The 15,255-nt window shown below is 35.3% G+C and overlaps 1 protein-coding gene across 3 annotated transcripts in view; it reads left to right on the top strand.

Moving 5' to 3' along the window:
- ppp3ca (protein phosphatase 3, catalytic subunit, alpha isozyme) overlaps nucleotides 1-15,255 on the top strand; it is a 56,371-nt gene that overhangs the window by 22,848 nt on the left and 18,268 nt on the right. For all 3 annotated transcript variants that reach the window (XR_003675473.1, XM_028466374.1, XM_028466373.1), the window contains exons 7-10: nucleotides 10,770-10,847; nucleotides 10,945-11,039; nucleotides 14,527-14,652; nucleotides 14,721-14,798. Coding sequence is in view for 2 of the 3 variants with exons in the window: in XM_028466374.1 (XP_028322175.1) it covers nucleotides 10,770-10,847; nucleotides 10,945-11,039; nucleotides 14,527-14,652; nucleotides 14,721-14,798 (377 nt within the window). In the remaining variant the exon portion in view is untranslated. The remainder of the gene's footprint in view (nucleotides 1-10,769; nucleotides 10,848-10,944; nucleotides 11,040-14,526; nucleotides 14,653-14,720; nucleotides 14,799-15,255) is intronic.

Below are 15,255 nucleotides of genomic sequence, written 5' to 3'. Positions count from 1 at the left end.
AAAATGTCTTGAAAGTGGAAAAATGTGCAGAAAATGCATTGAAATTTGATGGAGAAGTGACGAAAATGGGAGTAATGTAGCAAAAATGCATTAAAAGGAGCAAAAATATGGCAAGTTTGGTTTAGTTACAGAGGAAGGTCAAAATCATGCATACATTTAAAAACAAAACAAATTTGCAGTTTCTTGAAGTCATCTGGCGACCCCCCCACCCCAAGTTTGACAACCCCGGGTCTTCAGGACTCCATATCCCACAATGCAATGCACCAAACGTTTCTAACGACGTCAATAAGATCAATAAGAACCTTGGAGCTTCAAATTCAACGTTTGACCTTCTCTTTTTTCTAGCGAATGATCTTTGATTTATTGATCTGAGGCCTACACTGTGTCTTTATCTGGTTTTTTTTTTTAGCTTCAAGCAAAGAACAGGAAACAGGATAATAAATCAGCATTGAAAAAGTTGCAGACTGTGGCAGTAAAACCTGATTATTTCTCAGACGGGCGGCGTCGCTAACATCCAGCCTTTGAAAATATTCAAGAAGAATCTTGATGAAAGAAAGGGTTTTGCTTTTAGATATCATGTCCATTATTCATGTGGAGGCAGGGCAGATTCATCCTTTTCAATAATGTAATGTAGTAACGCTGCCATGCTTTTAACACACGAGTCGCTGTCTGGTGCGATCAGAAACATTTCTATTTTTCACCTCGAAACCTTGTCAACGGCTGTAAAGCTTCATCAGGTCTGAGTGATTAGTGTTAGGATACAGTATTCTACATCGTTTCTCTTCTGCTGGGAAGGAATGTGAAAAACCTTTGTTTTTTTAAGGTGTGAAGGGCAAAATAGTCCAGCACTTCCATCTCTACCTGTCTCCTTCACTCACATGTGTTTTTCCACAAAGAGGAAACAGGGAATGTGAGTGTGTTGTCGTAATAATGGGGAAGAAAAGACTAAAACCAGTTCATAACTGGTCTACGTTGGTAGAACGGCAACAATAAACAACTGGAATATTTGCATTTCCTGAAGGCATTAGCATTAGCATTAGCATTAGCCTAGCACTACCATTAGCCTAGCATTAATCCCATTTCATCTTATTTTTTAATTGTATGTTTAGGTTTCGTAAGGACACATCAAAGCCATCAGAAAACGCTTTGATGTTTTCCTTATAAGAGAATTCGTAGGAGATACATCAAAGCAATCACCCCTGAGGAAGACTGGCAGTTACGGTCACAAACATGTCAAGAGATAAAAGTTGCTGAAAAAAATTGTCTGAATAAATGAAACTTTAACATATATAGCTTAGTGTTAGCTAGCATTAGCTATAAATTGCCAAGCATTAAAATTAGCATTAGTCTAGCATTAGATTAGAATTTGCTAGAATTAGCATTAGCCTAGCATTCACATTTGAAGGAGCAGCCTGAAAAATCTCCGATGCAAAAAAGCCTGCATGTGTTGTAGGATTAGGTTCACTTAAGGCTCGATATTTCAAAAACCAATTAACCTGTCACTAAAAATGTGGTATTGTGAGCGGCTAGATGAATATACCTACTGCTTTTGTGAAAATTAGGACTCTGGGTTGAATATTTTGGAAGTTATGACAATTTGTTTGCAAAGATTTTTAGGTAAAAATTGGAAAAACAATGGGATCGGAGCTGAAAAACTCACTGAAGTTGAAGAGTTGTAGGTCAAAAACCTTTGAAGATAAAGAAAGGTGGAAAGATACGTCTGAAAGACAACACACAGCTGAATATTTTAAAAGTTGAATGGTCGAAATCCATTGAAGAATGGCCGTACAGCTGAAGTTCAAATTTGAAACCGTTAAATCTTAGAATGCTAAAATTCCCAATCGAAATGAATGGGGAAAATTTTTTTAACAAAAAAAAGCATTAAGTAAAATTGATAAAAGTTACAAATCACAAAAGTACAAACACCCCTGTGCTGAGTTTTTGACACGTTTTGATATCTTAATTGTTATGCGTGTTTTCTTTGTCAGTTCCTGTGTTTTTGGGGTTGATTTGTGTTTTTTTTTTTTTGTTTTTTTTTTTAAGAATTCAAGGATTTCTAATTGTAATTTGTGCTAATGTAAACATGTACAGAACAAAACTAAGTCCATTTTAAGCCCATATATAAATATATAAATAAAATGTGTATTTAATGCCACCGTTTTGTGCATTATTCTCTTATTGTGTGCGTTCTTGTTTTTGTCAGGTGTGTTTTCGTTGTTTTTTGTGTGTGTTTTTGAAGGCATATTGTGTAATTTCACATTTGAAAAACAACAGACAGCTGAATATGTTAAAATCTGAATGGTTGAAATCCATTGAATGACAAAAAAATGTATTAAAATCACAAAAATACGTGCACCTCTGTGCTAAAGGACCTGAAATGCGCCAACGTTCTGTGACGGAAGAAAAAAAACAATAATTGGTCCTACTTCCGGCAGCTGAGCTGACAGCAGCAAAAGAGCAGAGCGGAGCTCACAGAGGAATTTATTTACTAAACATGAACTTTTTCTTCTGAGAAATGATACGATACCTCAACATCAAACTCTATCATTTACCATCTGACTCTGGCTCTGAGGTAATCATCTACTGCTTTTTTATTTGCTGGCTCAACTGGAAAGCTAAGTAGCAAGCTAGCTAGCTACAAGTAGCAAGCTAACTAGCAGAAGAATGGCTCTTTCCACAACAGAATACAGCAGTCTTCTCCAAAAGATTACTGAACTGGAGACTACAGTGCGAGGAATACAAGTAAACATTGAGGTTAATGGACACTGTGGATATGATAATGATACGACTGTGCCGCTGTTTCAAAACAGCGGAGTGGATAAAGCTAACTCGCTACCAGCCCGTGCTAACAAAGCTATCAGGCCTAGGGAGGATCCTGTTCCCGTTGATAAGCCAACAGGTGCGAGTCCTCCCTGGAATACTCTGGGAGCTAAGCCTAAGAAAAAGTCATATCCACTTCAAAGGCTAACGGGCCGAGCAAAGCGCCCTGATATCAATAATGAGACGGACTGGCCTGCACTGGCTTCGCAGACTGCAGCCTCAACATCAACTCCCTTGTCTGCCCAGGCACAAAAGTGGACATCTGCTAAAGGCAGGAGTATCACCAAGTCACAAACCCAGTTTCATGTAGAACTGGGTAATCGATTCGCCCCACTGCTGAATGACCTAGGATCTGGCTCTAATGAGGTCAACACACAACCTTCTGGAACTGCGAAGACTGAAAGTGCTTCAGGAAAACAAAAGCGACATGGTAGGCCAAAGCAACAACCTCACACACTGATAGTGGGAGACGTTTCTGTTAAAGATGCTCAGAAGATGTTTAGCAGCAACGTGAAAGTGATCTGCTTACCTAATGACACAGTATCAGACCTGGCTGACAAAATCTTGCATATCGTTGCAGATTACCCACATTTGAAAAATGTTGTGATTCATTTTGGGTTAAATGATTTAGCCAAGGAGGAGTCTGAGGTGTTAAAGCTGGATTTCACCCATCTGCTAAAAACTGTGAGCTGTATACAGCCTAAAGTGTTCATCAGTGGCCCGATACCTCCAGTCCGCAAAGGAGATCTGAAATTCTCAAGGATTTACTCTTTGAATAAATTTCTGTCTTCGGCTTGTGCTGCCCTTTCACTAAATTTTATAGAAAATTTTCCTATTTTTTGGGAACGTCGTCATCTTTTTAGAGCAGATGGACTGTGTCTAAACAAGGCTGGAGTAAAACTCTTCACATCCAACTTGTTTTACTTCACCAGTCACACTGCTATCAGTTCTGATAAAGACAGAGGACAACATGTACCATCGGAGAACAAAACAACAAGGAAAGAACATGGAGTCAATGAGCTTCCAGCAAGAAATAAAAATCGCCAAAATGAAGAGGTCAACCCAACCCCCGCATCTCAGGACCCACCTGCTTCACCCCAAAATTCACCTACTTCCACCTCATCCAGCTTCTCTCCTACCCCTGCCTTCTTGGATTTAACTGCCCAGATGAACGAGCTGGTTCTGGCTGGCACAAGACTAACACCCCACCCTTTACCCCACCATGGTCAATCTGCACCACCCATCCCTCCTCGAAGATACCAGGCTCAGGATCACTCTTCTCCTCAGGCCAGCTGTGTTCAACTTAGAGCGACACAGGCCTGATGTGTGCTGGGTCCAGACTGCAATAGCTCTATTTTTAGGAACAACCAGAAAAAGTCAGGGCCCTATGGAGTTAATGCAGCTTCTTTAATTCCTGTGGTGACAGGTAACACAGGTAAAATTGTGAAATTAAAGAAAAGCAAAAAGCTTTATAGAGATAAAAATTTGACTCCTATAACATGTCATCCAAAAAGTCCACCAGTGTCTCCAGTAAAGTCTTTAAAATTAGCTCTTCTTAATGTTAGATCTCTTGTTAACAAGTCACTAATAATTAATGATTTTATTTTGACACATCACTTGGACTTTTTATTTCTTAATGAAACATGGTTGAATGATGGTATCAGTAATACTATTCTCAATGAAAGTGCGCCACAAGACTTTATTTATTTAAATAAGTGTCGTACTTGCAGGAAAGGTGGTGGAGTTGCTGCCATTTTTAAATCAATATTTCAGTGCAAAGAAATAACATTTGGTGATTTTATCTCCTTTGAATATATGTCATTCTTACTGAAGGGTGATTCAAGAGTTCTGTTTTTAGTCATTTATAGACCCCCAAAATATTCTGGAGAATTCATGGATGAGTTCGCTGAACTGCTGTCAGTTGTATGCACTGAATACAACTTTTTAATAATAACAGGTGACTTAAATATTCATGTAGACAATAACATGGACAATACTTCCAAAGAACTGTATGCTTTAATGGATACTTTTGGTCTTACACAACATGTGACTGGTCCGACACACACTCAAGGTCACACTTTGGATCTGGTTATCTCTAAAGGTGTTGATATCTCTGCTGTTGATGTAAGAGACTTAGCTCTATCTGATCATTTCTGTGTCTTTTTTGACCTAGAGACTGTAACATCTGTTCCCCCTAGTTATGTGTGTTTAAAGAAAAGGTACATAAATGAGAACACAAGTGCACAGTTTATGGAAGCCATAGCAATGACACCAACATTGAGTGCTGAGACAGTTGATGATCTTCTGGATGAGTATAATAGAAACGTCTGTAATGTCATAGATGTGGTGGCTCCAATCAAAACTAAGAGAAAACCAAACACACAGAAAACACCTTGGAGGAGGACTGAGATAATGCAGAATTTGAAATCTGACTGTAGAAGAGCTGAGCGTAAATGGAGATCAACAAAACTCCAAATTCATCTAGAACTATACAAAATAAGTCTGCGAAAATTCAATGATGGCTTGTTCAAAGCAAGGCAGCAATACTTTTCTGAAATTATTGCCAAAAATGTCAACAACTCTCGCACGTTGTTTTCTGTAATTGAAAAGCTCACAACCCCCCCAGATCAGATAGCCCCTGAATTACTGTCAGCTGGAAAATGCAATGAATTTGCTGTATATTTCAATGAAAAAATACAATCAATAAGGTCAAACATCAGAACAAACCAGCAAAATCACAAAAAGCTTGAACAGCTTCAACCACTGAGGGATGAGTCAATTACAATGTTAGAGTTTATTACAGTGAACCCAAAAACAATAGAGGAAACTGTTCAGCAGCTGAATCCATCAACGTGTTGCCTTGACACAATACCCTCAAACTTCTTTAAAACTGTTGTAAAGTCAATTGTCACTGATCTGTGTCAGATAATTAACTGCTCATTCCAATCAGGCACCGTACCAAAATCCCTGAAAGTAGCTGCTGTGAAACCGCTGTTAAAAAAGAGAACACTGGATGCCTCTATACTGGCTAACTATAGACCAATCAGCAACCTTCCATTCATGGCCAAGATCATTGAGAAGGTGGTCTTCAACCAACTGAGTCAATTCTTAACATTCAACAAAATATTTGATAAATTTCAGTCAGGTTTTCGTTCTCATCACAGCACTGAAACTGCTCTTATCAAAGTGATCAATGACATAAGGTTGAACACTGATTCAGGAAAAGTATCTGTTCTCATTCTGTTGGATCTAAGTGCTGCATTTGACACTGTAGATCATACAATTTTGTTGCACAGATTGCAAACATGGGTCGGACTAAATGGAAAAGTAATGCAATGGTTTAAGTCATACTTGGAGGAGCGAAGCTATTTTGTAAGCATTGGAAACTTTGAATCTGACAGATTACCAATGTCCTGTGGGGTTCCTCAGGGATCTGTTCTTGGACCCCTTCTGTTTAACCTTTACATGCTTCCTTTAGGACAAATTTTACAGAACTGTAAGGTTGATTATCAGAGCTATGCAGATGACACACAACTATATCTATCACTGAACCCAGATGACCATGGTCCCATTGAGGTGTTGTGTGACTGTTTAGAAAAAGTAAACTGCTGGATGAGTGAAAACTTCCTTCAACTAAACCATGACAAGACGGAGGTGATTGTCTTTGGTAACAAGGAAAAGAGGACTGCTGTCAGCAATTATCTTGAGTCTCGATCTTTAAAAGCTAAAGACCAAGTCAAAAACCTTGGTGTTCTGATTGACTCAGATCTTACATTCAGCAGTCAGATCAAATCTATCACAAAAACAGCCTTCTACCACCTAAAGAACATCTCCAGAGTGAAAGGTTTAATGGCTCAGAAAGATCAGGAGAAACTGGTCCATGCTTTTATCACCAGCAGACTGGACTATTGTAATGGTCTTCTGACAGGAATCCCCCAAAAGAGCATCAAACAGCTACAGCTGGTTCAGAACGCTGCAGCTCGGGTCTTAACCAGAACAAAGAGGTCAGAGCACATTACTCCAGTTTTAAAGTCTTTACACTGGCTCCCAGTCAGCCTCAGAATAGACTTTAAGGTTCTGCTGCTGGTGTATAAATCTGTGAATGGGTTTGGTCCAGAATACATCAGTGACATGTTGGTCAGGTATGAACCCAGCAGGTCTCTCAGATCTATGGACACAGGTCAGATAGTGGAGACAAGAGCTCACAGTAAACATGGTGATGCTGCTTTTAGTTGTTATGCTGCAAAGAAGTGGAACAAACTGCCAGCGGAGCTGAAGTCAGCATCCAATGTGAACATTTTTAAATCAAAGTTAAAGGCACTTTTTTTCTCTACTGCATATGATTGAGAGAGAGATTTTTTGTCATGTTGTTGATGTAATGATGATTTTACTGATGATTTTAATTGATTTTACTGATGATTTTAATTGTTCTTATTGATTTAAATGTTCTTATTGATTTTAAACAATTGAATGTTTTATCATGTAAAGCACATTGAGTTGCCTTGAGTATGAAATGCGCTATATAAATAAATTTGCCTTGCCTTGCCTTGCCTTTAGTAGCATTTGTGAAATGAATGTATTTGTGGATGCGATGCAGAAAATGCCTTTATTTCTGAGGTGGAGATGTGTTGTAGGTGTGTTTGTTTATCATAGAAATTGTTACATAACACTTTTTTTCAGAGCAGTTCTTTGCAGCTATATTAGTTTACAACATGTTTACTGTGGATTATCTTGTCTTATCTTTTGGTTACCAAGGGAACGATGGCGTATAGTTAAACAGGGAGCATGGCACAGTTCTCCAGGTGCACAGGGCACAGGCGGAGGTTTTTTTTTTTCTTGTTTTTTGGGGCACAAACCTTTGAACACTTTAATATTTTAAACACTTCTGAAAGTTTGATGGGTCCGACGATGGCAGACTGTGCAAAAGTGCAAGAGGGGAGTAGAGGACGGGCTGCCGGCGGAGGATGTTGTTTGTTTTAGTCTCAAGGAAGGAAAAAAAAAAAAAAAAAGAGCTGTAGCAATTATATTTAAATGTTTAATGATTGAAATAGTTCATAAAGAAAACAAAAAACTAGTTCATGTGTGTCACTGATGTGCTGCTAGGACATTTTGAGTGTGAATTATGTCAAAATAACCACGTTATCAAAATCTATGTCAACATTTAGAATAATGATCAATCTTAGCAGCAATACAGGAAAGAACAAAGGGTTTGTGTTTTTAGTGTCATTTTGTATATATTTCTCTAATTTTGTAATTTTTTTTGTTGTTTGGTGTGTTTTGCTTGTTATTTCTGTGTGTTTTTGTAGTTATCATGTGTCTTTTTGGAATAGTTTTGTGTATTTTGTTTTAGTTTTATTGTTATTTATGTTTTTGGAGTCAATTTGTGTATTTTTGTTATAATTTTGTATATTTTCTTGTCATTTTGTGTATTTTTTTTGTTATATTTTTTCTCTAATTGTGTGTATTTTTGGAGTCAATTCGTATGGTTTTTTTTGGAGGTAATTTTTACATATTTTTGATGTTGTTTTGTACATTTTTTCTGTGTTTGTGGAATAAATTTTGTGTATCTTTTTTGCCTGTTTTTTGTGGTCATTTTGTGTCATTTTTATGTTATGTGTGTTATTGTTGTCAGATCCTGTGTTTTTTGGGGTTGATTTGTTTTATTTTCAAGCATTGGTAATCGTCAATCGTGCTCATGTGAACGTGCACAGAACAAAACTACGTAGAAAAGTCCCTGTGCGACCCTTTTTTAAATATATAAATAAAATATGCGTTTATTATGGCCATTTTGGGCATTATTCCCTTATTTTGGGCATTCTTGTTGTTATTGTCCGGTGTATTTTTGATGTTTTATGTGTTTTTGATGGTATATTGTGTAATTTCCTTTTATTTTGTTTGTTTTTGTTTTATTTATTTTAGTTTTCATTTCATTTATTAGTTTATTTGACAGGAGCCATGCAAAACAAAACTTTGTCATCATTTTTGTGTCTTTTTGTTGCCGTTTTGTGTGTATTTCAGTGTTTTTGAAGTAATTTTATATATTTTTATTGTCTGGTGTCACTTTGTGTGGTTACTTTGGGAGCCGTACACAAAGTTAGAAGGAGCTGGTAATATTTTCCCACCATTGCTACAGAATCTCACGTTCCTGTGCACTATTCTGGCCCAAAATCGTCTTTTCTTCACATTTTTGAGCATATACAAGTGTGGAAAAGTGTCACAAAGGAAGTCATGTGGGTTGTATCATCGACAGCTCATTGTCCATCTGGGCCGTAGCTACTGTTCTGAGGATAACTGTGACATGAAGCCAGTCTTTGGGAGATGATTCAGAACAAGTTGATTTAGAAGGAGCCGTTAATTGTCTGACGTTCTTTTATGCATCTTAAAATTAAGGAATGTGTCCTTCCAAAATTAAATTATGATGCAAAAAATATCATAGGAAGCCCTGGTTAAAATTGTGGGATAACATTCACTAAACCTACAATAAGTCATTATGATGCCATTAATAAATGTAAGGATTTTAGTTTTTCTAGTGCCTCAGATTTTCCGTGATCGCGGAAAACTGACATGAAAATAAATTTACTCCCTGAAACACAATTTTGAAATGTTATTATTTATTTTTATTCTTTAAAAAAAAATCAATAAATGAATAAATCAAGTGGAAAATGCAAAATGACACAATTTATCTGCATAAACCTCTGTAATAAAAACTCTTTTTTTAGTGTAATTTTTGTTATTTTACGTTGTTGGACTAATTTTTGTGTCTTTGTTGTTGTTTTGTTGTGATTTTGTTATTTTTTGGAGTCGTTTTGTTTATTTTTCTCTCATTTTGTGTGTATTTTGTTGTCGTTTTGGAATCCTTTTGCATATTTTTTATTGTGATTTTATGTTGTTGAAGTCCTTTTTGTGTCTATTTGTTGTTTTGTGTGTTTTGTCATTTTGTACATTTTCATTAGTTTTGTGTATTTTTCTGTCTTTTTTTGTTATTTTATGTTGGAGTAATGTCTTTGTTGTTTTGCTGTAATTTTAAAACACTTTATGGGTCATTTTGTTTCTTTTTCTATCATTTTGTGCATTTTTGTTGTCAATTTGGAGTTATTTTGTGTAATTCAATTGTGATTTTATGTTGTCGGAGTCATTTGTGTCGATTTGTGTGTTGTAGTTGCCATTTTGTACATTTTTAATTAGTTTTGTTGATTTTTCTCTCTTTCCTTTGTTGTATTTTTTTGTGGTTTTTTTGGAGCCATTTTGTGTATATTTGTTACTTTATGTTGTAGTATTGTTTGTGTCTTTATTGTTGTTTTGTTGTCAATTTGTTTATTTTTCTCTCATTTTGTGTGTTTTTTTGTTGTCGTTTTGGATTAATTTTATGTATTTCTATTGTCATGTTATGCTATTGGAGTCATCATTGTGTCAATTTTTTTAATTTTTATTAGTTTTGTATATTTTTCTCTTTCTTTGTTGTATTTTTGTGTGTCTTTTGGAGTCATTTTGTGTATTTTTGTTGTCTAGTGTAATTTTTTGTCTTTTAGTGCATTTCCTTTGTGGACCACACAAAACAGAGCGAGGCTGAATTTAAATCAAGAGCTTTTTTCCTGTTTTGTTGTAAACTGGAGATTTGTCATCTGTTGTAGTTTGAATATGAGCTCCTTTTCTCAGTCACGTTGGAAGCTCTCACTGTTAGTTTTTCTTTTGCTGCAACAGGTGCCGCGCTGCGTTTTCACGCCCTTGCATCACCCTCAGAAAGGCTGTTATTAAAACATTAGGAATTCATTTCCTTTTGATTTCTCTTGAGTGAAACTGTTCAGGAAGGGAAGCGTTTTGCAGCTTAAGCAACACAAGTTGTGTAAAATGAACAGAAAAGAGGATAAAACCTTGTGTAACTGCTGTGCGTATTATAGATATCAACATAGATGCTGAGTTCTTTCTCTAAAATTGTTTTTTTTTTCCAGTTATCCAGCTGTGTGTGAATTCCTACAGAGCAATAACTTATTATCAATCATCCGAGCGCACGAGGCACAAGATGCAGGGTAAGTCTTCATCACTTTATGACCTTCATACATTAAAATATAGTTGTATTTACCTCACCTTTTCTCTATTTTTTTTTTTTACGGAACGATCGTGAAGATACCGGATGTATCGTAAAAGTCAAACCACTGGATTTCCGTCGCTCATCACTATCTTCTCAGCACCAAACTACCTGGATGTTTACAACAACAAAGGTGAGGCGACACCAGAGGCTTTCTTTCTCTAAAACTAGGGTTTTTTTTATCATGTTTGTTATAACGTGTTAAAAATACAAAGTGGCAATTTACACCAATTCAGATATTTTTATACAGCTTTTTATTTTTACTAGATTTTTATATTTGAGAACGTGAAAGTTTAGAACATAGTGGTTAGAGAACGTACTGTATATGTGGTGTTTTAATTTGAAAATGAAGAATGATTATTTATGCTATTTCTGCCTCTTCCTACACTACATGCCTATTTCTGTGATTATACTGTCACTATTGTTTTGTATATCAATATATTGTTTTTATTATTTTGCATGTATTCTATTTATAATATTTTTTTAATTTTTGTTAATGTTTTTCTATTTTTACTCTTTTTCACTGTTATTATTTTACTCTATTTATTATTTAAGGGCTTATTATTTCATTAACTACATCTTCATGCACATAATGAGAAATAAAAATCCTTGAATTATGTATTGTATTTTATCTGTATATATATATATATATATATATATATATATATATATATATATATATATATATATACGTATATATATACGTATATGTATATATATATATATATATATATACGTATATATATATATTTATGTATATAAGCGACCCAACATGGGGTCACGACCCCATGGTTTAAAAACCCTGCTGTAGTCGTTTGTACCATTGTCAATTTTGTTTTATCTTAGAAAAAAAATATTTTAAAATATTAATATTTGCAGGTAATGTAATTTAAAAAGTAGGAACAATTAGTTTAAACTGGGAAATAATGGGCAATTCGCATATCGTCAATGTGATTAAACTGGCAAAAAAAACGCGAAAATATCTGGAAGTAGAAAAAATGTGCAGAAAATATGTTGAAATTTGATGGAGAAGTGACAGAAATGTAGTAATGTAGCAAAAATACATTAAAAGGAGCCAAAATATGGCAAGAAAAAGTGATGATAATAGGTTAGAATATGGCAAGTTTGGTGTAGTTGCAGAAAAAAGGGTAAAAATAAGCAAAAATGGGCTGAAATTGTTTACATGCAGTAGGAAAAATTAGTTTAAGAAAGCGTTTATTCATACGGTTGGTACGTTTACACGTACAAAGTACACGTACAGTACGTAGCGTATTAGGGTTAGGTTTAGGTTAAAACCCTATAACGGGCATTGCGTACTGATAGAATGTTGGTATATTGATACGACAATCATACTGATAACCACTGCCTTAGTTTAAACTGGCAAATAATTGGCATGACAAATCGTCAATGTGGTTAAATTGGCAAAAAAAAATTGCTTGAAATATGTTGAAAAGAGGTTAAAAGTGACAATAATGGGTCGACATATGTGACATTAGGTGGAAAAATGGTGAAAAAGGTTTAGAAGTGCCAAAAATGTCTTGAAGGTGGAAAAAATGTGCAGAAAAGGCGTTGAAATTTGATGGAGAAGTGGCAGAAATGGGAGTAATGTAGCAAAAATATGATGAAAATAAATTAAAATGTGGCAAGTTTGGTGTAGTTGCAGAAATTGGGTAAAAATAAGCAAAGATGGGCTCAAATTGTTAAAAAAAAAAAAAAAAAATGTTCTTAGTTTCTTGACGACATCTGGTGACCCCCTCCCAGTGTCTGATATACATGAATACATGCGTTCTTATATTTAAAGTGTGTTTATTGCTCTCATATTAATAGAATCGAACATGACTCCTATTCCTAAACATGGCTGTAAATGGGAATGGTTTAAGCTCAAAGTGCAGTGCATGATGAGTGAATGCAGTTGCATGAAGCCGTGAGCAGCCGTAGGATAGGAATGCATCAGGGAGCCCCCGTTTGTTTGTGCTCTCACTCCGCTCTGTGTCTTGGTTGCCATCGGCTATGGGAGAGATGGGGAGATGATGGGGGGGGGAGTGGGAGGCACTGTCGGCATTGCTGACTATCTGGATGTGGTTTTATCTCTCCTGATGTAACAGTGTCAGCATTCCATCGCTGCATGCATGCATGGTTCCCAGCTGGGCCATCTAGTGGCCTCGCATCACATTTAGTTCCTGATTTCAAACCAAAACATCAGAAAGATCCAGAACATCCAGTACGAGCTGCACAGAATACGGTAAAGATCAGGGGTTTTTATTTTCATCCCAGTGTTCAGAGAGGAAGTGTTGCATAACCAACCCAGTGTACCCCCCCCCTACAGTAGATTTTATCTGTCTTAACCTCATTTTGTAGCTAATGAGGTAACCATCAACCATGTTACCAAGAAGACATGAAACACACTAATAAACCTTCCTAGTAGGAATGTTTTGGAGTCATTTTTGGTATTCTTTGTGAATTCTTCTTGTCATTTTTGTGGATTTTTCTGTAATTTTCTATGTATTTTTCTGTATACTTGCGGGGGTTTTTGTGTCTTTTTGTTTTTTTATAAAATTCCCTGTGATTCTCTATATTTTTTGTTGTTTTATGTGTGATGGGTATTTTTTGTTGTCCTTTTTGTTTATTTATTTGTTTTTTTTTTATTCAGTTGTTTATTTTTACAGTTTTTTGTGTATCTTACTGTCATTTTGTGTGTTTTTAGAGTAATTTTGTATATTTCTGTTGTCGTTCTCTATATTTTTCTGTATATTTTTGTTGTTTTGTGTGTTATGAGTTGTTTTTGTTGCTGTTTTTGTATATTTTTCAGTTATTTATTTGTCGTCGTCTTGTGTGTTTGTTGGAGCTTATTTGTTTATTACTCTGTACTCTGTAATTTTGTACATTTTACATTTATTTTTTTGGCATTATTGCTGTTTTTATTGTTTTTATGTTTCTGCCATTTTATGTGTTTTTTTAGTCATTTTGCATATATTTGTTGTTCTGTGTTATGAGTCATTTTTGTGTATTTCTCTGTAATCATTCTCTGTTTCTTGAATATTTTTGTTTATTTTTGCTGTTTTTTGTGCATGTTTAGTAGTTTTTTTGTGTATCTTCTTGCCTTTTTGTGGGTTTTTGGAGTCATTTTGCATATTTTTGTTGTCGTTTTACATATTTTTGTTGTTGTACTATTTTATGAGTCATTTTTGTTGTCCTTTTTCTGTATTTCTCTGTAATTTGTCTCTGTTTTTTGAGTTTCTATGTTTATTTTTGCTGTTTCTTGTGTATTTTTTAGCAGGTTTCTTTGTGGATCTTGGATTATGTGTATTTTGGAGTCATTTTGCATATTTTTTGTTTGTTTCCTTCCTGCTAGGAAGGTTTATTAGTGTGTCTCATGTGTTCTTGGCAACAGGATTTCCCTCATTAGCTACAAAATGAGGTTAAGACAGATACAATCCTTACAAACCTTCCTATAGGGAAAAAGTCTGGTGCCAACAACGTCTCGTTTGACTATTTATGGTTCAGATGATGAGAAAAATTTGCAACAATTTACAGTATGGAGATAAACTAACCACATAAAGGGATTTGTGTCATTCTATTTGATACTAAGGATAAACGTCTTTTGCTTGTGTCTCCTACAGCTGCAGTGTTGAAATATGAAAATAACGTGATGAACATCCGACAGTTCAACTGCTCACCACATCCCTACTGGCTTCCCAACTTCATGGACGTCTTCACTTGGTCTTTGCCGTTTGTTGGAGAAAAAGGTAATAATAACTCTCATTTTATCTCCATGTTGATCTTTTATCTGTTTAACCCTTTGCTTTCCTCTCAGTCACAGAGATGCTGGTGAACGTGCTGAGCATCTGCTCTGATGATGAACTCATGAACGATGAAGATGAGATATTTGACGGTAAGAACTCATCACTCCATAACACCTTGTACTTAATTAAAAAGTGTTAAGAAGAGGGTCACATGATCAAGATTCATGTCAGCATTTGAAATAATGACCAATCTGTGGATTAATACAGGAAAGAACAAAGAGTTTGGTGTGTTTTAGTGTCATTTTGTTGTTGATTTGTTTGTTTTTCTGTCATTTTTTTTTGGATATTTTGTTTTCATTTTGTGTATTTTTGTTGTTGTTTTATATATCTTTCAGTCTTTTTAAATATGTTGGTTGTTTTGTGTGTTGTGACTTATTTTTATTGTCATTTTGTATATTTTTCTGTTATTTATTTGAAGTCATCGTGTGTGTTTTTTGGAGCAGTTTGTTGTATTCTTTTTGTTCTATAGTCTGTAATTTTTTAAGTCATTTTTGCGGTTTTGTGTGTATTTCTGTCATTTTGTAAGTTTTTTTTTTTGGTATTCTT

The sequence above is a fragment of the Gouania willdenowi genome, chromosome 14 (assembly GCF_900634775.1).
Source record: "Gouania willdenowi chromosome 14, fGouWil2.1, whole genome shotgun sequence".
NCBI lineage: Eukaryota > Metazoa > Chordata > Actinopteri > Blenniiformes > Gobiesocidae > Gouania > Gouania willdenowi.
This window is presented reverse-complemented; position numbering and strand designations above follow the sequence as displayed.